Source organism: Pyxicephalus adspersus, chromosome 8 (genome assembly GCF_032062135.1).
Source record: "Pyxicephalus adspersus chromosome 8, UCB_Pads_2.0, whole genome shotgun sequence".
Lineage (NCBI taxonomy): Eukaryota > Metazoa > Chordata > Amphibia > Anura > Pyxicephalidae > Pyxicephalus > Pyxicephalus adspersus.
The window spans coordinates 50,896,735-50,921,425 of NC_092865.1; the positions used below are offsets into that span (position 1 = coordinate 50,896,735).

At 40.5% G+C, this 24,691-nt stretch overlaps 1 protein-coding gene across 2 annotated transcripts; it reads left to right on the plus strand.

Moving 5' to 3' along the window:
• The first annotated feature begins 3,341 nt into the window (after window positions 1–3,341).
• LOC140337045 (renalase-like) lies at window positions 3,342–13,109 on the plus strand. Of its 2 annotated transcripts, XR_011921987.1 has the most exons (3): window positions 3,342–3,413; window positions 7,536–10,716; window positions 12,489–13,109. XR_011921987.1 is itself a non-coding variant. In XM_072420557.1 (2 exons), exon 2 carries the CDS (start codon window positions 7,553–7,555, stop codon window positions 8,726–8,728), a length of 1,176 nt encoding a protein of 391 aa, XP_072276658.1. In that variant the 5' UTR covers window positions 3,342–3,413; window positions 7,536–7,552; the 3' UTR covers window positions 8,729–11,114. The 2 variants fall into 2 exon arrangements, 1 of the variants encoding a protein (XP_072276658.1); XM_072420557.1 differs by lacking the exon at window positions 12,489–13,109 and having other exon boundaries at window positions 7,536–11,114.
• Window positions 13,110–24,691: the final 11,582 nt, after the last annotated feature.

The following is a 24,691-nucleotide window of genomic DNA, read 5'->3' on the forward strand; positions in this document are numbered from 1 at the left end:
CAGCACCCAGCAGAGGTTTTGGGACTTTTCGATGATTACAGGGAGCTGTTACAGGTAATAAAATAACCAATATTGTAAAAATAAAATATTATAATATATTATAATATTATTATAATAATAAATATTCTAATGATGGGTTCTCAATGATGGGTTCTCATTAGAATTGATAAACCACATCTTTTTATGCATGTAGCTCATCAGGTACGCATGGAGGGCAAAATCTTTCCTACCAGAACGATGAAAAACATTTTACGTGTGGGCACAAGTGCATGTTACAGCACATAATGTTCTCCTACATTAGCTCCTATGTATAATTATGCAATCGTGATCTTTAACAAAGTTTTAAGACAACTGTGTTTGGGAAACTCAGTTCATGTTGGATCCTAATTCTTCTTTCATCTATGGTCTCCCAATGTCCTCCTCTTCCAAGCCTCGCTGGTTGTAAAACGAAACCCACAGCCTCTTTGAAAAGCTTGGAATAGCAGTTAATGTGGGTTTTCAACATCTAAAATAAATAAGATGATTAGGCCCTTAAATACAACGAGCAATACCAAGCTGTCACTCAAGAGAAGCCAAAAAAATGCCCCTGGAATATTAATAATGAGGTAAATGATGTGGACAGATAGAAAGCATCATTAATGGGGATGGAAAATTCCAGCATGCATTTTAAAGTGGATTTGCGCCCGATGAATGTGGCATAAAAATGCTTAGCTAAAAAAAACAGTGGTCAGGCAGCCAACAAAAGCACAAAATTATAGTATCCAAGCTAGAAATGGCACGTGCTGCAAACCCATTCATTCAACGAGCAGGGCTAAGGTGCACCACATATGTGGGCCTAACATTAGATACTTTTTCATTTCTAGTCTATGCATGCTACATAGTATGTACTACTTCCAAGTATTTATTACCTTTCACCTCTCACTTTGGAAGGATGATGCCATCTTTGTTCAGTGGACCCCAAGGGGTCATCTACGTCCAAACTATATGTAGGTTCAGGGATGGCACAGTCATGTAAATCCTGCCTGCAGCAGACTGATAACATTCCATCATTAGACGGGGGCTTGGAGACCTGTAATGAGAAATATAAAATTTTAGGTGTGTTAACATAACAGGATGGAAAATCTTCCATAGGGACAGAATAGGAACGGATATAGGGAGGTGCAAATTGTGCCACTGCACAAGGGTCCCAAGCCTCAAAGTTTCGTCAGCTGTGCCATAGAGTGACTGGTACTGGTAGAGATGGGGGGGCTCCAAGTTGGTTCTATGTACTACCTTCACCTGGGTGTATGTACTGGGTGTACCCATTACTACGAGAGTGTAGGGTGCCCAGACACGGCTCCCGTGTCACCACTTATATAAGCCGTTTTTGAAAGTCTCTCTAACCCCACTCTTCCTGAAATGTGGTTGGACTGCGGTTCAGGGAGGTGGTGTCAAGAAGCCGACACTCGAGAGCTAGCAAATTTTTAGTGATAGTGGAACACTGGTGTGATGTCTGAAGTGATGATGGTTAGATGATTGTGTGGCCTTTTTGTTCCTAAAGGGCAGCTTGAAGGGCATGGTGTTGCTAGGGGGCCCAGCGAATATTTAGTAATGTTGGAACAGCAGCTCCCAGAGTGATGATGGTTAGATGATTGTGTGGCCTTTTTATCTTGAGGGGCAGCTTGGGGGGCATGGTGTTGCTAGGTGGCCCAATATAAAAGTTTATCTTCAAATAGGGTCATAGATTTTAATGCTCCCATTTCCATTGCTTGAGAGAGGATGGCACTCACATCCTATTGAATCTCCACCACAAGCAATGAAGGTGAATCTACCAAATGGAGGAACAAGTCAATAATGGAGGTCTCAACCATTTCCCATTCCATACAAACTACACCAAAGTTTGCACAGTCAAAAACAATGCAACACTATTGCGAGAGAATAGCGGTATCTAATAATTTGGTCTATAGGTACTATGAGGTACCACTTAATGGGCTGTTGGGTCACAAAAGTTTTACATTCTCTTTAACTCTACTCTTTGAAAACAAAATGGTTTGTAAACATCATTCTAAGCAACGTGAGCTTATAATAACGACCCACGCTGCTATTCTACTCCATCAATCCATCAACTATCGTGTAAACTAGCACTTCCTCATATTTCTCCAGCGCTGCTACCATCCGTCTTCAGACCGCGACCTCTCTTGTTCGGCATCGAAGATAAAGCCGGCTCTGTATTTGGAATATTACAGTAGCTGGTGTTCATGCTGTTTTTGAACAGATCACTTTAAAAAACTCACCCTCCCCTTTTTGCATAAAATTACACCCAGGGCACATATTTCGCTCTCACACTGAGTGCATTCTGCTGAGCTATTAGACAAATAAAGCTTCTTTTTACCCTCCTACATCCGTCCCAAGGGCCGAAGTCAGTGACTCAAGCGCCTGGGTATCGAATGCTTCGTCCTAATTTCATCTCAGGCCGTTGACAACACAGGTGTCCTTTTTCTGCTCTCAGGACCTCGGTTTTAGAATACCTTGATGAAACTTGAAATTAAATCATTTTTTTTCCTCCCACTGGGGGACATAGTAAAAAAGTTCTGTTCAAGTATTTTTTTTTCTTTACTCTTTGGCTACTAAAGAAGGATTTTGCTCCACAATGAATGATTCACAAGCTTGTTTTCAAAAATGTCTCAACAGTTATTTTCCTTACACTCTGGTAAAATCAAAGCGAAATGTGTTGAAATGGCCATTAAGGTATAATTTACATGGCTTCATCCAAGAGTGCATTGTTTCTGAAATTTGGAAAAAGACCCCAAAAAAGTCTGTAGTAGCTAGTTTTTGATTGAAAAAACTGATTAAAAAAAGTCCAAAACTTCTCTATCTCTCTATTGGTTCTATTTATTGTAAAGTCTATCAATATCTACCATGGCTTGCCATACCCATGCAAAACAAGTCCATAGTCTTCTATGGGGAGCAGTGGTGACAGCCCCATGGTCCCATAGAAGTCAATGCAGCTGTAATGTGCAGGAAGGGCAAACAGCGGCATCGTGGTCACTGCATGCATCTGTGGAGGGAAAAATTGGGTTAAGTCAGGTTAGGGGGCAGGTTAAAAGAATAGGTGGACTTGTTTTAAAGTTAACTTATCCATGCAACATATCAAATCTCAGCTTTTTTGTTAACTAGAAATACATTTCTAACCAGCAAGGTTTTTAGGTTGTTTTATTTCTTTTTTAACTCACTTTATATGTCTATTTTCATAATTACTATACAACATGCAGGGCCCTTCAGGGCTCTTTCTGCACAGTGCTGCTTAGATAATATTCACACGTGAACAAACTGCATACGTTGCAGTGAAAAGCAGCTAGGAATGCTGGGAGATGAGCAGCTGTGAAAGAGGAAGCATTAGAGCTTGTCCTGAAGTTACACAACCAGCAATTTAGGTAAGAGCTTCTCATACGTAGTATTAACAATCCATAAAGATTTAATATCTCCGCTCAGTAGGGGGGCATCCAGGGGCACAGGATGGGGACAAGGGAACTAAGTTCCTGAATGTAGGTATTTTTTTGCAAGCACAAGACTAAAGGTAACATTGACTTGCAGGGAGGATTGTTTACTTGTGCATGTGACTTTGCTTTAGTTACAGGTTTTGCTTTTATAGTGTTAGTTACAAAATATTTGAAGTGTTTGTAAACCCAGAAAAGTAATCCACAATTGGGAGCTTATTCACACTGGCAGTGAGGTTGTGGTGCATTCACCGCTTTCTCACGCCAGGAAATGATGGCGCTTTGGGGATGGGGGTGCTGCATGTAGACCCCATAAGGACCCGCTCACTGCTACCATCTGTCAGATGTGCCAGGCTGGCGCTCCTGTGGCTGGCAAGGTGCTTCTGTGTTGGTGACATTTTCCCCCAGGTCTATAACCGCTGGGAGATCGGGCATTTTTCTTATTAATGGAGGACACCAAGAATATCTGTTCCCACCATGCCATTGAGCTGTGGTTTTCCAAAATGCATGCCATGTATTCTGTTAGTGAATGCATTTGAATTGACAGCCCAATGACTAATAGCTTTCAGACATATAGTGCATGATGTACTTTTGTTATGCAAGGAGTAAGGTACCAAGGTGTTTTTGGGGTGCCACTAAAATTGAATGGCAATCTAGCCATTCATGTGCATTGCATAAACGGTCATGCTATGACGCAACACAGAGGAAGGGGGTGTTTATTGATGTCAGTGCAGCTTGCTGGATCAGGCAATGTGAATGAAGGGTGCTGTTCTGTTCCCCCAAGAGGGGGGCAGCCATAATTCACTGTACTTAGGGCTCACTCCCACTAGTGGATAGGTGCCTCAGCGTGACGTTCCAAGGCCGGACATAGGGAGGTGCAAGGTGTGCAGCTGCACAAGGGCCCTGGACCTTCCTCAACCAACAGGAGCTGGCTGAAACTAAGTCAATTCTGCACTACTACGTCCACCACTGCAACATTAAGGGATGCCCATGACCTGGGGATCATTGCCACCATGACAAATAATCTGAAATTATTTTTGAGACACTGCAGAGGCTTGTGATCACTATGACAGCAAGCTACATTTTCCAAAATGCAATCCATGCATTGCATTCAGCAGCCCATTCCAAAATCAAAGAAAAGCCAGCACATGGCAAGTTCTGGTGACTTTCCAAAAGGGTAAGTACAAAATAAAAAGGCAAAAAGGATTCTAATAGGGTGCAAGCTATAAGTCAATTGATAGATGAGGGGTGGGGGTAGTTGGCTAATTCCAGCATTTTTCTAAAACTGTTTTTGCCCCCCGACCAATTTCTGTGCTTTAAATATCTTCATCTTCAAGCCTTGCCCCGCTTGTTTTTTCAGGGTATGTTACTTCTGAAAAAAACCCAACACTTCCATCAGCTTCGTCTACGGCTCCTGGACATAAAATAATATTAAGAGGTTCTAGTTATTAATAGCCATGTCAGTTTGGCGTGTCTGGGTAAACGCTGTCAGCCTCGCAGGCTGTAATTGCAAGCGTATTTAATTTCTCCAACTGAACACACTCATAAAAAAACATGAATAGCAGTGGTTGTATTAAGTAGCTGCCTGTCTATGGATGGTCACGTTTCCTTTCAAGGCTTTGGCCAGAACAAGGCTGTTTTGCCAGCTTGGTGGTAACAAGCAAGGCAAGGCAAATATACCCAATATCTGGCTGGCTACTAATAGACTGAGACAGCACTTTACCTTTCTTTTCCACAAACTATTTAAAGCTGGGAGTCTGCAAGGATTGAGAAATCAGGACTGCTAATTAGCTTTATGTCCTTGAACACTGGGCAAATTCCATGACCAATGGTATTAGTAATATTCGGAACATAAGGATTGAGAGCAGAGCCCCGGAATGGCTAATGTAATGATGTCATTGCGCTGTGTTCCCTGAGGTTGCCTCTCTTGACCTTCTGAGGCCTCCTATTATAATGCAGGCTGCTCTTGTAGTGACCCCTTTCTATACTTGAGTTAGGTATACAACTGGTAAACCCAATTATTAAAGCTGCACTTTGTACTACAATATTTCCTGGGAATTATTAATATTACACAGTATTTTTATAGCGCCGACATATTACGTAGCACTTTGCAAAGTCCATAGTCATGTCACTAGTCCCTCAAAGGAGCTCACAATCTAATGTCTCTACCATATTCATATGTCATTACCACAGTCTAAAGGTCAATGTTTTGGGGAAGTCAAATAACCTAACCTGCATGTTTTTAGAATGTGGGAGTACCTGGAGGAAACCCACGCAAGCACCGGGAGAACCTGCAAACTCCATGCAGATAGTGCCCTGGTCAAGATTTGAACCTGGGACCCAGGGCTGCAAAGGCCGGAGTGCTAACTTTTGAACCACCGTGCTGTCCATCCTGCCATCTTGTTCAGTCACTTTCTCTTATAGGTGGATCCAAAGAGGATATTGGCAGCACTGACACCCACTAAAGAAAAATAAGAAAAAATATATTTTATTTTTTAAATTCATTAAAACATTGCAATAGTTGTTTTCTCTCCTGGGATCCCATTGGGGAGCTTTTTTCCCATCCTGCCCATGATGCCCATATATGACTACCTGTCTAAAGCTTGTATTCCTTGTTGATTGGAGAACTCTAGTTCGGACTCGGCAAGGGGTTTGTCAGAACTTTGCAGGGAACCTGCTGCTTCCACATAGAGAGCAAGGGTCATTTTCTGCAGCATGCTCCTCAGTGCAGTGTGATGATGCCAGTATTGACATCATTTTCCAACCAACCTTAGAGTATAAAATCTTTCCCACCCCTTTTATTGCATCATAAAACTTTCATTACAGTCCTACAACATACCCCACAAAGTCTAATTCTTCCATGTGTCTGTTCTACATCCACCCACAAACCCCAGACTTCCTTGAGCTATGGTAGAATTTTCCGGCTGAGATAGAAAGTTATGGGGGCAGAGGCAGCCCAGCTTGCAGAATATATCCGGCATGGCAGTTGGTGAGGCTGTTTTGCAATCTTCACCAGTTTCCGCAAACCAGCGTGAAGTGGTTGTAAGATGGTTCACCATGTTACCTTTACATGAATACATTGCTGGATGTATTTGTTTTTGCATTTTCAACATAACCTGTACTGGCAATATTTTAGTCAGTGTTTTCACAATTGTGCATGTATTACCCAATACATTGATCATATTGTTAGTCTTGGGCTTTTTTAATTCTTCCTATCCAACAGATCTGATATTACAAGGCATGACAATATTATTTGAAAATATAGTGTAGCTTCAAAGTGGACCCAAAATCAAGAATACCGTCTGCCTACCCCTTATGTTGTCTATATTACGTGAAAGGTAAAAAAAGCACCCAGTTTTAACTTTTACCTCTGTAGGGCTAACAGGTCCAAGGGCATTCATTATCTACCTCTGATGATTGGCCAATTAAAGTTTTATGTTCTCAAATTTTGGTTCTATTGGCTGGATATTGATCGAAACCGGCTGGTCTGTTGGGTCACAGGTGGGGTTTTAATTCTCTTTAGTTTACTAAAGGTAGACAGGAAAAGTGGCAAGTGAACCCAGTCTGGTTCCGACTTTAGGTCCACCTAGTTTCCCATCTGGTTGCCTTATTTCTGCACAGGCTGCTGGCCACACAAAAAAACTAATAAAGGATATCTGTACTTAGGCCATTGCTTACTTGTCTTGATTTAGGCCTTATGCTGGTTAGCCACCATTGAATATGTGTAAAAAAAATTGAAGCTATGGGCCTGATTTAATAAAGCTCTACAAGACTGGAGAAGATAGACTACCATGGGAGCACCACGGTGATCCAGTAAATCTGCAATGGACCTGGTTCAGTACTAAAACTAACTTAACAACTAATAGCAAATGATTTTTAAGAAATCCATTGCATTGACCATCCAATCCATTCCATTGGTTTGTTGGATCACCCAAGTTCACCCATAATAGTCTATATTCTCCACTCTTGATCATTTTTAATACATCAGGTCCTATGTTTGTGATGATTCCTGGAATTATTTTTTAATAAAAAATGTGTGTAAAATTTTACCTTCTACAGGTGTCTTCTAAGATCAAATGAGTGGAACAGGGATTTCAGTGGCCATTGTCGGTGGAGGGATTTCAGGCTTGGTTTGTGCAGCTAGATTGGCACAATTGGGAATCACTAACTCGGTGGTTTTCGATACTGGGAAACATGGCCCCGGGGGCAGATGTAGGAGTCGGTACATCAGCATTAATGGAAAACTCCACATATTCGACCACGCTGTCCAATTCTTTACGGTCAGCGACCAGAGATTTGCTAAAATCGCATCCTTTTTGCACAACAAGAAGACGGTGAAATTATGGCATGGCAAAATTGTTCGCCTCAAAATGGGAAAACAGCCAGAAGAAATCAAGAACATGCAAATGTTTATTGGAACAAGAGGAATGCAGGCCATTCCTGAATGTCTGTCAAGTCTTGTTCATGTTGAAGGACACAAGTGGGTCAGCAGTGTCCACTGGGATCCTCTTAATAAAAAGTGGCAAGTTGACGACAACTGGTTTGATTACTTGGTGGTGGCCCATAATGGAAAGTGTGCTTCAAGGCTTATGGAACACTCAGGGGCTCCATTAATTCACAACCTTCTCAAGGTTAAGTTTGGACCGGTTCTTTCACCACAGACTCAAGTCATGCAGCTTTGCTCCCTCTGGGTTTTGTTGTTTGCTTTGCAGCAAAAAGTTGCATTGAGCTATGACGGGGCATTTGTGGAACATCCAGACGTGTCATGGATTGGAAATAACACATCTAAGTATTGTGAAAATCAGCTGGAATGTTGGACTGTCATTAGTACGAAGGCTTTTGCAGCCAAACATAAAGTCCCTCAAGAATTTATACCGCCTTCCAAAGAAAAGGAGGTCACTAATTTACTTCTAAATGGATTTTCAGAGGTGACTGGCATCGATCGAAAAACATTGACTCCCTGTTTTACTAAAGTGCAACTGTGGGGTGCGGCTAACCCCCTCAATGTTCTGCAGGGTGAAGGCTGTGTCTTTCAGGCAAGCCACCAGGTAGGAATATGTGGAGATTGGCTCGTAAGTCCATGCATTGAAGGAGCAGCAGTCAGCGGCTTATCCCTAGCTGAAGTCATTTGCAGACATGTCCAAGGAGAAAGAAGAGATGTTGGCCTGAAAAACCATCTGCAGCCATTGGAAACTGAAGCTATAGGTGCCTTCCCTACAAGCAAAAAACTATTTTTTAACCCTAATAAATAATGATATTGATGTGCCTATGTGATAATTACATATATATAATTATAAATTGGGGGTATTCAACACAGTTCTTTATTCTGAATGATGGAAAGGTAGGCTTTCATTTCCACAAAAAGTTCAGCCAAATGCATGGGTAAAATGCAAATTTACAGTGAAATCAGCTATTTCAACTTTTGCAGAATTTTGGCCCAATTAGCCTCTTATCAGTAGATTTTGCAAAATGTTCTCCATTTAAACTTTTTTTTTTATTGCTTACAATGAATGAGCTGTTGTTGGTCTTTCACCACTCCTGTATTAACCCTTAGAGACAGGAATAAAATTGTAGGCAACTACAAGATGTGCTCAAATAATTCACAAATGCATATGGCACCCTCATAGAACACACAAACATGTATGTCATCCCCATTGTTCTTAGAATAACAAGAAACATACATAATGAATGATCAATTACGGAGAACTGTGGATTTTCAAACCTGTTGGAAATCTGCTTTGGGTTTGGGTTAGGCTGTGCAACTGATTTACAAATATACACATTACAAGGTTTTGCAGTAACCCATCAGCTTTTACCTGTTCACTCCTCTGATTCTTTGTGGGTGATTGTGTATATCAAACAATATTGTTGGCTAGTGTATTTCCCATCGAGACTTGTGCTTCTGCCTGCTGGTTGATACGTTGGTTGGAATGAGGAACCCCAACACCTTCTGAAGGTTATACAGCCAGCAATGGCTCTTCAAGCGGAGATTCCACTTGCCACCCATGAGGGAGGTAAGTATTCTGCTTCCTGTTTTGCAGGGTTTCTCTGGCTGGGTTACTTTGTCCAAGTGACAGGGTTGCCTTAAGGCTGCTAAAGACATTAGAGGGCAGTTGCACATGTAGCATGATCTAACCACACTTAAGCTACGTACACACTTCCAATTATTATCGTTGGAAAACGAACGACGAACGATCCTGCACGATATCTATGAACGATCGTATAGCACCGATCCTGCACATAGAGATAACGAGACGATCGTTCGCAGATATTGTACACACAATAGATACGATCGTTTGAGTGATAGAGAAACTATGTGCATGACAGGAAAGTGAACGAACGTTCGTTCATTACGCATGCTCAGCCCATGGACGATCACCGAACGACCGTACACACGAACGATGTTCAACGATCGTCGTCCAATCCGATCCGCCGGTCCGGTCGTTCGTTTCCAACGACTTTCCTCGTTCGTCGGCGTCGTTGGTTACTTTTTTACGAACGATTTTTTGCCCAATCGATCGTTCGTCGTTTGTTTTGAACGATAAAAATTGGAAGTGTGTACGCACCTTTAGGTGTCTCCAGGAATTCCCTAAGGTCTTATCGGCAACTGTTTGCACTTATGGAGAGAGCTTGGGGTGAATGGGGAGAGCTTGAGGGGAATGCCGCATTGGTGAACCATCATTGGTTAGCAGTAGGAACTACAACACCCTTTGACGTTTATATAGTCAACAAGGGCTCTGCAAGAGAAACAATTCCACTAGCCCCCACAAATGAGATAAGTATTCTGCTTCTTAGTGGCAGAGTTTTCTGGCTGGGTTACTTTATCAAAGCAACAGAGTTGCTTTAAGGCTGCCATAGACATTAGTGGTTAGTTGTACATGTAGCATGATCTAACTCATCAGCAACTGTTTGCTCTTATAGGGAGAGCTTGGAGTGGGAAAACAATAGAACTTGGACACTATTTCCTACCCAGTTTCCTTTCCCCCAAGCAAATTAGGTCTGGCTGTTCTAGTAGCCATTGGCATGTTGAGAATGCTGCATTGGTAAACCATTTTAATGTCTGAAAGAAGGTCTTTGTTATGCAGGACTTTCTTTGTCTTTCAGAGTCAGATCATCCACATGGCAACCTAGGTAGGAACCTGGGATTCAGTGGATGACCAGAGGTCAAGCCAAAACCATCATATTTCCATAGTAAACCAAGAAGCAAAGCGATAAAAGTGCTCACATGATGATACAACATGTAAGTACGGACAAAGGGTGGCTTCACCATATCTATCACAATCCATGTTGATGCCAGTTGAAAGAATTGGGCCCAAAGCTGGTACATTGCCAGGGTCACTATTTTGCTTATATTCTGTGTTCGTTTTTGTGGGAACAGTTGGTCAGACAGTTAAAAAGCCTCTTCATCTAGTCACTTCTGCATTTATGGAATCATATTGTCATCCAGAACATGGCTAGGTTTGGTTGAGGGTGGCTCTGTCACACTTGTACATCTGACTATCATCCAAAGTCTCGTGGTGGCTTTCATCTTGTCAAACTTATATATTTTATCCAGCTCTTTTAAAATGTTCTAAGTTTGTTTAGATCTATTAAATATTACAACAAGGTTTACATCCATAAAATCATGTTCTTTTGTTTTTATTTTTTTATTGTGTTCTGCTTCTGATAATACCGTTTTCTGTTCTACATATGTCCTCCTTTGCTGTGGACTAAAACTATTACAGTAGATTCAAATCATTAAAAGCATCCACAAATTTCTATAAAAAGTCTCTGCACCACATGGAAGCCAGAAAACGGTAAGCGGTATTTAGGTTTTCTGTAAACATGTGTCCTTCATTGTTAAAGTCTTGCATGAGAGTCCGTATATTGCTAGCAGGCTTGACAGGTCCACATGGCATACAAGGTCAATGATTAAATGCATTAGGTATTGACATCCAATATCTCTTTTTATTTATCTGCAATGCAAAAAATAGGTAAAGATGTTTTAAAGCTGAACTCCAGGCTAAAAATACAAATGAAACCCATTTATGAGAGTTATTTACCCAGCTAAAAGGGTTTGTAGTTCTGTCTATCCATTGGATAATTAACTTTCACTAATGATAGTGTATCATCTCCACCCTTAGAGAGCTTTAATAAACGAGGCCCATAGTCTCACCAGATTTTATGTGCTGCTCATTGTTCTCCTTGCTGGTGAGGAAGCTGTACCTGAAAACTGGGGTCCAAATCCTTTGTAAATATTACACAAATTCAGAAGGGAAGGGACTGTGCACAGTTCAGTAATTTAGCAGATTTAATCTTGTTTGCTTTTCTGATTGTATTAACACTGATGAGCATATTTCCATTAGGCATTATTGTTCCTCCTACAGTCATTACTGTGTTTTGTATTGGGATAACAGTTGGCAGGAGGAACCTCAGCACTCAGTGGGGGAATGTATACCATTGGATGTACCCTACAGTATTGTATAGTGAATTTAAAAAAAGGTGCTTAATTATTTCATTAACTTCCTGATGAGGGGAGGGGGATTTGGAGGAAGAGCCAGGAAAGGCTAAAAAGTAGATATAACTGCAGCCTAAGCCTCCAGTATATTTACATTATTACACAGTGTGGGTGGGCATATGCTTCTGGCCATGTCATTGGATTCCCAATTAATCGTTTGGCAGAACATTCTTAAGTAGTTCAGATCCAGAAAATTGCAGCTTTCCCTTGTGTACACTTCCATTAACATAGTGAGCTTATTTTATCAACCTGAAAGTAGAAATTATATTGCCAGAATCCAGTTCTTGTTTCCAGTTTCAGTTCTGTGCTGGAAAAATGACAGTTGGTCATATTGGTCAGTTGGTTACAAAGAAGCCTTCTTTCAGGCTGCAGAACGAGGTCTTGTATCTTGTTTGGAACTTTTCTTATGCAAAGATTTCTAATATTCAGAAACTAAAGACCAAAATCTAATCACAGAGTGAACATTGTTCTTCTCCTACACGATTGTAACTCGGAATTAAATCCTTATTCCCCAGGTGCCCGTAGCCTTCTGGTTGCAGTCATGATCTGACCAGTTTCCGGACAGAACAACTTCAGAGTGCCTCAAATTTCCTGAAATCTATGGATGTTTTGGATGCCCAGTTGCAGTGCCAAAACTAGTAGCACCATCATCTTCCATGGTGCTGTATACTGGAAAATACATAGTATAGCCATACCCAGAAACAGCCAATGGTCGAAGTGTTATGTAGCTGTGGAATGAAGGTGTAAATATACAGTTGTAGACCAAATAAAAGGAAGATAAGTTGGTGCATGAAAAACTCTCCTCTAGAATATCATACATAGAGGTGGATTATAGACCTGTGTATGCACAGCAATATTGGAAACACTAGTAATAAAACCTTGGCCCTTCAAGCTTCCATTCTGAGGCAGCCGTTCCGTGTCTGTTGGCAAGAGTTACACTTTAACCTAGCAGGCCAAGAGAACAATAATGTCATTAAACATATTATAACATCAAAGGAATATTGTGCTGCAATAATGGAGTTATCTAAACAATGACACTTTCAAGGACGGGAATACGCAGGAACTGCTAATAAAAATCAGGGATTGTTCCTGTAAACCGGCAACAATTGGCAAGTATGTTAATTAAAAATATATAATTTTTGTAATAAACACTTTGTTTTCCTTTTAATGCTACGGATGGTTTAAAATGTCTAAAAAACCTGATTGTGACGGTGATGAAGGGTTAATCCCTATGCAGGTGGATTGGACGTCTCCCCGCAGTGTGAAGGCTGCTAAAGTGATCATCATGTCAAGAGCCTGTTCTCAGACCTCTTGCAGAAAGGTGCAGGAAGCAGACAGGAAGTGTGTCTCAGTTCTCCAGGAAGTAGCTGCAGAATGTTCCCAGCCCCTGGAAATTTGAACCCCTCTTCCTGCTCACTGCTTGGAAAAATTGTTGCTCCTTGGAGTCACTTAGGTGACCCTTGGAGAGGTTTGCAGGTTGACCTTTGCATCTACAATACCAGCAGAGAACTTTTTTTTTTTTTCAAGTGAAGTGGTTAAAACTTTGGGAGGATTAACAACGGGAGAGAGTTACAGTAACATATAAATTGTGCAGGGAATGTGTGGTGCATTAAGCTACAAGACAATAAAATCAATGTGATAAGGTTGCACCAATCTGATTTATTGCACCAAAAAAAAAAAAAACAGTAAAAACATAAAAAAAGTGAATGTTCCCATTAGTCCATACAAGACCCTCATATGAGGTAGCACAAGGTATCGCCAAAAGGGGTCATACCAATATTGCTCCATTTATATGGACCATGAGGGGAAAAATAGATGGTCGAAGCCATTCATGCTTTTTTCACCTCTTCGTATTCTAGAATTTAACAATAACATCCAATAACTTTGGAGAAGGTTGTTGCAATTAAATGCAATTAGCACTTAAATACTACTTGTATTTTTTAGAATTCCATGTATCTAACCATGATAAGAAATAAAGGTATAGTTGGAAGCTATGTTATGCTTAAAGCTGGAGTTTGGGCACAAAAGATATAAATCTACTTTGTGTGTTCCAAATGCTATTTTAACCCACGTATTACATTGTACAAATAGTTGTGATGTTGTCACTGTATTGCACATTGCCTGTGCAGGGAGCAGAGCTGTAGGAGGGGCTCATCAGGCCACACCCACTACAGGTTGCCTGCAGAAAACTACAGAGGGGCGGAAACAAGACCAGTGACCCTGCACAAGGTAAAGGAGCAGCAGTGGCTGGTCTTTATTATAGGAAGCTCCTGCACATGGGAAGAGTTTCATGTTGTGTAACACACAAAGCACAATAGTATATTTATACTATAACATACTATACACTATACTACTACTATACTACTATAACATATAACAATACACATTCTTTTGTATTGCTTATCCTAGAGCTTATTTAATGTATGCAAAGGTTTTTGTGTTGGAAACATTAAGGGAAGGTAATAACTCATTATCAGGTTTTATCTGTCTTCCCTGCTGGTTGGAGGCATTCATTCTATTTCATTTTTGGGTGACTTTTGTCCCCAGAACAGCAAGCGGTGATAACATTTTAGGGTTTATTTACAACAATAACTTTGGGCAGTGCAAACACAAGAATAAGTGTTTCACCTAGCCCGCTAAAATGAACCCTGTGTGCCTGGGAGTACAGTACTTATATCCCCGGCAGGAATCATTTGACAAATTTTGGCACAAAGGTGCCAATTTGTACCAATGACTTTTTTTATCCATCTTTGTTAAATGCCCTGAAAATCCATGTATGTAAAATTTTCCCCAGTGGATTCCATTGTGACAAATTCTCTTCTCCCTATTCTTGGTTTGTCAATGAGGGGGTTCCTGCCACTGGGATGGTTTATATTCCAGGGGAATTCTAGGTTTTTGTCCTCTCCCCTGGAGTTTCCAGGTCCCTTAAAATTGTAGTAAGACAATGCTTTGGTGGACTAAAATTCTTTTAACATCATCTATGTTAAAGAAAAGCTTTTTTTCAAGAACATTTTTTAACCCCTACAACTTTTATCATTGGGCCTATTGGCCGGCCATAACTTGGTGTCATAACGTGGTGTCATCTTCTACTCCTCCCTGCTGAGGCAGTGGGTGGTTTCAATACTGGTGCCAGCCTACTCTGACATGGTGTGGTGCTCCTCGGGGGTGTGTCCATAACAGCTGGGGCTTATAGGCCATCATGGCCATCATTCGAGCCTTAAATAGACCAGTAGCCTTTTGCACCAAAAGGGCTGCAACAAGAAAAGGTCAAGCTGCATTTTTATCCTTAAAACAGCAAATTAAAAAAGAATACAAGAAGATCTGCTTTAAATCAAACCAGGCTCTTTCTAGCTCTGTATATACATTTTGCATTTAAGAGCAGCCACCTCAATAAGTGAAAGGGTTAACTCTCTCATCAAAGCTGAAAGTTTGGAGTCATCAGTTCAGCTTGGCCTGTACCTCTGTTACAGCAAACAAAGCACAGGGCATGGTGCACTCAGAGCCTGGGGATCAAATAAATGTGGCTTTCAGGAAGCAGGTGTTGCTGGGAATGTTTCCTGCCAGGCGGAGTGGCTGCACATGAGTTCTCTACAAGTTTTTTTTTCAAATGTTATTTTTTGAAGGCAACAGCTGGGGTTTCCCTCCATCTGCCTGGAAACCTGGTGGTGCATATTGGCTCAGCGCTGCTAAAAAACCTTTCTGCTTACAAGCACAGGGCAGTTCATCAACAGGCTGGAAACATCGAACAGTTCAATGGAAAGAGTCATAAATCACAGGATTCCATCAAAATACCGCACAGGCAAATATTCAGTTTGACATGCAGAGTTAGCATGTGCACAGATCTGCCGAGAACCTGCTTACTCCAGCAAGCCAGCAATATGACAATTGCCAAAAAGCTAAACTCTGGGCAAAAATCCTTCATTTAAATATATTTCTCAATAGACAACCAAAGCAGAGAAGAGCATTGGTGCCGCCCAGGAGGTTCTCCTACCACAAGCTGCTGAGATGTATACTGGTCATTCTACAAGAACAATAAATATTACAGAAGTTCTTTCTTGTTGGAAGATTGCTTAGATCTGAAACAAACACATGGAAACTGAGGTTCAAGTAATACATACGGATCTTGTTTTTATGACCACTCCAGTCCTCCATGGGAGTTCTAATCCTATGCTAGTTCCATGTTGAATGGTGTCGGATCTTACCCAGAATTAACGTCTTGCTCCTCATTGGGTGACAGGACTGACGATTGGCCAGGACATTATGGGTGTATACCAAGGGCTCCGAGAGGGTACTGGGGGAGCACACTGAATGTATACATGGGTGGAAGGGTTTCGTGCAAGAGATTTTATCACGGAATGGGCAAAGTGACTCTACGGGCCTGATTTAGTAAAGCTCTCCAAGGCTGGAGAGGATACACTTTCATCAGTGAAGCTGGGTGATCCAGCAAACCTGGAAGGGATCTGGTTCAGGATTGAAAACATTTGCTAACAAAAAGAAAATGACTTTTAAGAAATCTATTCCAGGTTTGCTGGATCACCCAGCTTCACTGATGAACGTGTATCCTCTCCAGCCTTGGAGTACTTTAATAAATCAGATCCATTATCTTTAAAGCCCAGTTCCAATATATTAGTTTAAATAGTAGTATTACAAAATTCCAAAAACAGTTGTGGCTGCTCATGAGGTCCAGCACCAGTCCTGTTCCAGGTAAGTAATTCCTAGCATTATGCAACCCATGTTCTTTAAATGCACGGCGCTGTCACAGTATAGAAAATCTTCATAGAATACCCATAAGGGGAATCTAACCCCAAAACAAAAATGTCATTTATATAAGCTTACTGGTCATTAGATGTGGTGGCTGCATTTGTTTTTCCTTTTTTAGGCCCTTTTTACTTTTATTTGCTGCTGATGCTGGTAACACACTTCCTTTCCTAGAGTTGCAACACGTAGTGCATGGAGAGGGCCATGGATGTCACATTATTATTATTATTATTATTATTAATAAATGGGATTTATATAGCACCAACATTTAATAGGGGTAGCAAATGACAGTTACAGACAGTGACACAGGAGGAGAAGAGGACCCTGCCCCGAAGAGCTTACAATCTGGGAGGTTTGTACACATCCTACACTGTGTTTCTTAATTGGAGTGCAAACAACGTATTTTTTTTTATATCGCTATTACACTATTACGTAGGGTAGGTAGGAAGATGATTTGCTTTTACAGTTTATTTTGAATCAAAAAGCTAGTAACCTGCAATATATTACACTTTTGTTTTTAAGTTTAGCTATCCTAGAAAGTGGAGTTTACACTAAAATGGGAAATACACTTTAAACCCTAAAATCACCTATGTGAAATATTATTATTAAAAATAAACTGTATTTATATAGCACCAACATATAACGTAGCACTGTACATTAAATAGGGGTTGCAAATACAGACAAATACAAACATTGACACAGGGTGAGGAGAGGAACCTGCCTTAAATATATACCAAAAATAAAAAGAATACTTATCCTATCTCTGTCTGCCACATCACTGGGTGTATTTAGTGGATGCACAAGGATTGGGGAAAAGTGAAATTCTAACTTATTTTATTTTAGGGATATTTTTCACCTGGTAAATATAGGAGAGTGGTAGGGGACCCAGTGAATATAAAGGTCACATCAGACCTGTGGGGTGCCACAGCAAGATCAGACCGTCTCTATTCAAGTGTATGGGAAAGGTTGGAAACCAGTTTTGCATTTGGCTGTACAGAACTGCGGAAGAACACAGTGCAGTTCCCCAAAACGATATTTCGACCTGCAGTTGGCTGTGCACCCAGAACATGCCAATCATGCAGTTAGGGCATAAAAGGACCCCAGCAGGTCCATTTTAGTGGAAGGTCTATTATAAGGGATATGGAAGAGGGGGGTAAGTGTGACAATAAGTTTGGGTGGTTTGGTAAGGGGGCAAAAGGAAATACAAACAGACCTTCCATTTTTAGCTTTAACTAATGAAAGAGCACTTGTAACTGGGGTGCAGGTATTTGGAGTCCAGATGTAACAGGTGCAAATGTTTAACATGCAGGTTTAGGGGTGCAGGTATTTGGAGTGCAGATGTAAGAGGTGCAGATGTTTAACATGCAGGATTTAGGGGTGTAGGTATTTGGAGTGCAGATGTAGGAGGTGCAGATGTTTAACATGCAGGTTTAGGGGTGCAGGTATTTGGAGTGCAGGTGTAACAGGTGCAAATGTTTAACATGCAGGTTTAGGGGTGCAGGTATTTGGAGCATTGTCCTCCATCTATCCTTAGTGTGTAAGAGGTCCTCCCATAGCCCCTATTATCTGCATAAGGCAAATACACTCTCTGACAACCATGGCAGAGGACATGAATAACTTTGACCTGCCAGACCCTTTTGCAAAACTGTTCCCTTTGCGATGACAAGCTAACCGCTGATATAAGGGGAAAAACATCTCTGGATTTCTGGAAAATAAGAGCGCAGCGGCCAAATCCTGTGTTGTAAGCACTACAAGCCTTTTAGCAACGATCAATCTGTATTGCCTAATCCTGGCTGCTGGCCATTGCGCCCCTCTGAGCCCCCTGTGTTATTTTCCAGCCTGATTCAGGGAAAACTTCACCTTGTGTTTTATCATGTGTTTCAGATGCGGCGGGAGGTAAATACTGCCCACGTCATATTTTCCATTAAACACGTTCACGTGTACCGCTGTCAGTTATTGGGCGATGGCCAGGGAACAATGACCGCAATATATGACCCCTCGGAAAAAGGGGTGACGAGGTCATTCACGGTGCACCTTCTCTGGAATTATTTTCAGGTGTTTTTGTTCACTTTCCATTTTGTTTTCACATTTCCATCATTAGCTGTGCTGGCAGATCATCATATATGGATATGTGAGTGTGGCCGCCTTTTGCACTGATTCCTAAAGCTGACCTAGCTATAGATGTATATTTACATATTAGATGCAAAAGTGTGATTTATTACCGCTCACAAAGATCTCAGTACCCCGCTGTCAATGCCATCATCCGCTTTTCTGCCCAGAAGAATGGCTGTACCTTGCCTGAAGCTGACTCATGGCATCGTCTTAGCATGGCCAATATCAACCGCCTGAAGCTCAAGGCATTTAAAGTCAATGGTGGAGTTTTTCTAAAAAATGAAATTAATCTGTATAACTGTATTCATGTAGATGTGTGAGGATACACTTTAAGTGGAACCATACAAAAAGTTGTATAAAAAGGCAGGTAGAGGGCAAAGGACCATTCATCATTATTGCCTGTAATATTTTCTTGACTTGATCTGCACTGTGTCCATGTAGAGGCGCCATATTGGTAGAGGCTTTGCTTCCTCATGCCAGATCCTCCGGCAAGGAGAACAGTGAGCAGCGCAGTAGTGAAATCACCAAATCTTACCCCAAATATCCCAATAGTAAGATTCAGAGGCATCAGTGCCTTAGATCTCATAATGCAGATGTATGCATTGTGATAAAAGCTCATCAGATATGAGAATGGAGACACTGGAATGCCTAGGCAACCTCACATATCAGAAATACCTATTACAAACCAAATTCTCACTTCTGGATTTCAGATCCACTTACAGTTTCATAGTATTCTAAAAGGGTATTTTTTACTATCTGAATTTGCCCAGATGCATTAGAGTCTAAACCTTCAGCATTCATTTCTGCTTTTTGTTATAAGGACATGTGTTGTCATTTTTGCTTCCACCCAAGTCATTAAAAAAAGGGAGCCGACTAGAATAACAGTATAATAATGATCCGGTGCCCTGCTGTGTATATATAGATGAGCCGCTCACATCACAGACCGCACACCTCTCTAAGAAGGGAGTTTTTTTTTCTATTTATATGAACTCTATAAAGGATGTCTGGGTGTGACCTGAATTTTTATAATCCTCCCCAGCAAGCTATGTTGGATAGGCACTCCTATAGGAAATGACGGTGGAATGATGGGTAATGTTAATGGGCATTTCTTTAACCATTCAAGCCCTGAAAATTTCCATTATTATTTACCCCTGCCTAAAAATAATAATAAAAAAAAACAACTTGGACTTAAAAATAATAAAAGACTTATGTCAATCAATCAAATAAGAACCAGTCATGTTAATGCAAAAATTTGAATATTTATTCTTTAAGTGGATCTTCCAATAACTTTACAGGTCTGCATAAATCAACTGCATGAAACATTTCCTAAATTACTTAAACTTGTGATCAGATTGCAATCATTTATTGAGTATTATTTGGTGTATGGGAATACATTCCTGACATGTTGCTCTGCACAGTATGGAAAAGAGCATATTTTCATCATTGAAAGCAGTCGTTGAGTTTTAGCCCATAGGCTTTGCCCAGACTGCAGGAAAGGGAGGGAGAATTTTCTCAGTCTTTTCTCTCCTCCATGATCAGACTGCAATATTGCAACTTTGTAACAAGTTACAAGGGGGGCTGCAGTTGTGGTTTATTTGTGTTAAACATTTTTGAACACAGTTATGAACTGCAAAGGCACCAGGAGGCTTGTTGTAAAATATATATCATATTCTCAGTTCACTATGAGGACACCTCTGGCATGCATGTATATGTGTGTCTATACAAATGCATATGTATGTCTATATCACAGAAAATGCAGAAGTTGCTACTCTTATAACTCACTCTGATCTATGACAATTCTATGATTTATATTCTGCTAATATGATGGGTAAGTGCATTAGTAAGGATGTATGGCTGTGGGAAAAATGTGGGTGGGGAAGGGGTGCACATTGTTATTTATTACTGTGTTTCTCTCAATCAGGTGGTAAGCCATAAGGTGGCACAGGAGACATACATTTACTTGTTTATGTCACCATTTGCCTATAAGATAGAATAGAATAAAATACATTTTGGGAAGCATTTCCATTCACTGCTGGTTGTTAAAGAGAAATCCCCCTATTTGAATTAGCCTGTTGCAGTATAGGGGAAGAAGGGGTGTTTGAGTGGCACTCAATTAGGCATAGGACATCCCGATCAATAAATTAATCAAACATCAATCAGGAATGCCCTGTTTCCAATCAGTTTGGATTTGATTTATTCTATTATAAATATCAGCCAATAAATGACCAGCTAAAGTTATGATTTGCTCCCCAGTTACCAATTGGCAGCAATGTTTGCCTATTTCAAACCAGTAGCTCTTTCCCACAGTGTAACTTCTTTAGATTTTCTCTTGATATAATTTAGCCTAATTTTGTCACCTCTCAAGAAGTCCTGTATAAACAGGAAACATGTCCTGTTTGCAGAATAAACAATCATAACAATCTTATTTAGGAACATTATGAATAGTTCTCCCTTGGTAGAAACAAGAGCGCCGCCAGTGGCTGTAGAGTTGTATGTTGAGTCCTTATAACTGTGGGACCTGCAGGCCCTCATTGTTTGGTCTTCATGGCTGGGATCGGACAGAAGCTGCTGACAGACAGTCCCATCGCGGCACATCTGCAGAGATGTCACAGAGTAAAAGAAGCAGGAACACGGTGTCTGAAAGTTCACTTATTTGGAAATTGTACTCTTTTCAACGGTTCTCTTATCAGATGGAGCATTTCCTTCATCAGCGCTAATATCCATGTCGCGAAACAATGGACGAGCTTCCTATCATTCCCAAATAGGACGTGAAAAGCTCTCAGCTTTAAGAGTAGAGGATGCTGGAATAGGGCAATGGGAAGCGCCTGAGTCACCGGAATGTCTCTTATATTCCAGAGGATTCAAGCGCTGTACAGAATATGAGATGGATGGGATGTCTGATGGGGAATCATAGGAGAGGGAACACCAAGAATATAATACAATACAAAGCTGATCCCAGAACAGAAATGGTTCAAATCTGAACCCCTGGAAGAATAAATGCACCCAGGTATTCATTAAAATGATAAAAGAAATCCAAAGTCACATTAAGAATCATTAAAGAGTGACAACCACCCAATCATTAATGAGTAATATATATATATATATATATATATATAAATAATCTTCTTTTTTTGTGTTCTTTTTTGTTGCCAGTTTATATACAGCAGTGTTTCTCAATGTAGAGAACCCCTCCTATAATCATTATATCCACAGTTCACAGTACTTTAGTATAGTGATCAGTGGGAAGAATGCCTTGTACATTGTTGGCCATTGGGAAGAATGTCACTATTACAGATAGCAAAAAAGCTAATTGGTGTCACTTTAACTAACACGAGTGGCACATTGCACAAAAAGTTCCACTGAACCTTGATTGGGAAACACTGACGTAGAGACTGCTGGTGGTTTTCACTATCACTGACTGAACACTAGAGGGCAGCAGAGTGACTTTTTGCATTGTGTCCCATGAATGTGGGGGGGGGGGGGGGTGGTACTCTTGCAATCTCAGCTCTCTACAGTACAATGAGGTGGCTATAAATGAAGACCTTCAGAATGGAGCATTAATTGTAGCCAGAGGCATTACAGATATGCACAGCTCTCTGGATGGAAGGGATTTATGGGGAGTAATTAAACAAGAGAAAGAGAAATTATCAGGCGACATAAAATATGAATTTTTGTTTTTTGACTTTAGTGACTCTTTTAATTTTTTTTAAGATTAAAAAAGCCTAATATATACCTATGTTTCAGTTGGTATCAACTTTTTACACAACACAAATCACTTTTTCTTGTACATAAGAGCCCAGGCTAAGTGAGGAAAAACAGCACAAGGAACCAATCACGTATGCTGCAGTGCTCATATGTAATGAAGAGCACTGTGATTGGAGGAGTGAAGGATCCGCTCATCAGTCTGCTGACCAATCACAGGCTGGGGGAAGGACAAGGACCTGGGAGTATTCTTTAACTTTAAAAAGGCAGGGCTATGGTGTGGCAGAGCTGTGTAAAAAAATCGGGATGGCCAGTAAAACAAATCCTTGGGAAGGTGATCCACCTTCCTTATGTATTTAGATGTTTCCTGGAGTTCAGCTTTAATTTGACGGATATGGAGCTATTAAATGTTACATTTAAAGCAATGGCAGAGGTCCACTTTATAATACCCACCCTCTAAACCCCAATAATAATATATAGTCATATGCTCCCGTGGTTGGACAGAGCTGTTTTTCTGAGGCCAAATCTAAACCTTTTTTGCCAAACAGAGGAAATGTGACCGCTCAGAGGACAGGAAGAGTACAAATGGCCCCATTTTTCTGCAGAAGAACAATGATGTCTGACACGTAGTACTGCGGGACCTTTGTGTATGAACACATTAATATTGCCCGCCTGGAAGCAGAAAATGTATGCAAGGCTCAAAGTAAGCCATTCCTGCCCATTTCCTCGTCCCTAAGTGGCTGCTCATTTATCTTGCGACGTGGTGGTAATTGTGATTTACTGTACTATCGATCCTCTGCTTCCAGAGCCAGAAATCTTTATTGAGAAACAGAAAGTGAATGTGCATTGTGCCCTGGAACAGAACACAGAACTTTCATTTTCTTATCACACGGGGCCATCAAGGTGCAGACAATGGGACCCTGGGAAAGGGTATTCCACCGTGTCTCACACCCCTCTCCTGCCTTAAAAACACTGCAGGTAATATTAGTGTTGTAACTTTAGTTTATGGGCTCCATTCCTATCAGTCTACATTTTCCAGCCACAAATCATATTATTAGAACAATTAGTTTGGGTCTACCTATCCTCTGTGTGTGATTACAATAATCTTTGCTCCTCAGGGGTGGAGTCTAACAGGATATTTATATGATCATCGTAAAGGAAACGTCAAAATATAAATGTAAATAATAAATCCAAACAATATGAGTTTGTTGTATGATTTTGTAGATATGGTATGTACACATTTAAGAGGAGGACCAGGTGTCACACTTGGAGAACCTTAATATATAACTGTAGATAATAATAGGATTTTTTGTAATATTTTGTTGATGTACACATTTTAGACGACTATTTGGTCATGTGTCGGCTAAATAATCTATTTTATATTATAGTTCTCATTTTTCTAGCCTATCTAGTCCTTTCCTTCCTAGCCTGTCTCTGAGACACTCCTTTGCATTCATTGGTGCATTAAAAACTTTTGCTGCTCAGGGGTGGAGCCTAATCCGACATTTATGTATACTTTGTCAAGAAAGCTACAAAATAAAAATGTAGATAATCAATCCAGACAGCAGACATTTGTTGTATTATTTTGTAGATGTTGTATGGAGACATTTAAGAGTAGAACTTGTTGGTCACATGTCCAAACAATAGAGATTTATTAGTAGATTTGTACACATAAAGAGGGCCAGTGCGTCATATGTGGGTTTAATAATTTTTTTTATGTTTATAAACCTTCTAGAAGATTGATTGGAAGCCTATCTAACTTTTTTCTTCTTGGCCTGACTGACTTGTTCCTCAGTGGTGGCTCTTCATAGGACATGGCTATATACTTTGCAAGGTGAGTCCCAACATATAAATGCAGATAATGAATCCAAACACTAGGGATTTGTTGTTGTATTATTTAGTAGATAAGTGCACATTAAGAAGATGGACCAGTTGGCCACCTGTGCTTAACAAATACATTTGTTAAAGGAAGGATAAGAAGCCTATTTAGTCTTTTTCTTCCAAGCCTGACTGTCCCTGACCCACTCCCCTGCATCCAAAACTTCTTCTTCTCAGGGGTGGAGCCTGATAGGACATTTTTATATACTTTGTATAGAAAGCTTCACGATATAAAATCAGATAAATAATCCAAACTGTTGAGATTTGT

What these genes read in the sequence shown, in the direction of transcription:
- LOC140337045 (XM_072420557.1), top strand. Translation starts at nt 7,553, where the DNA reads ATGAGTGGAACAGGGATTTCAGTGGCCATTGTCGGTGGAGGGATTTCA.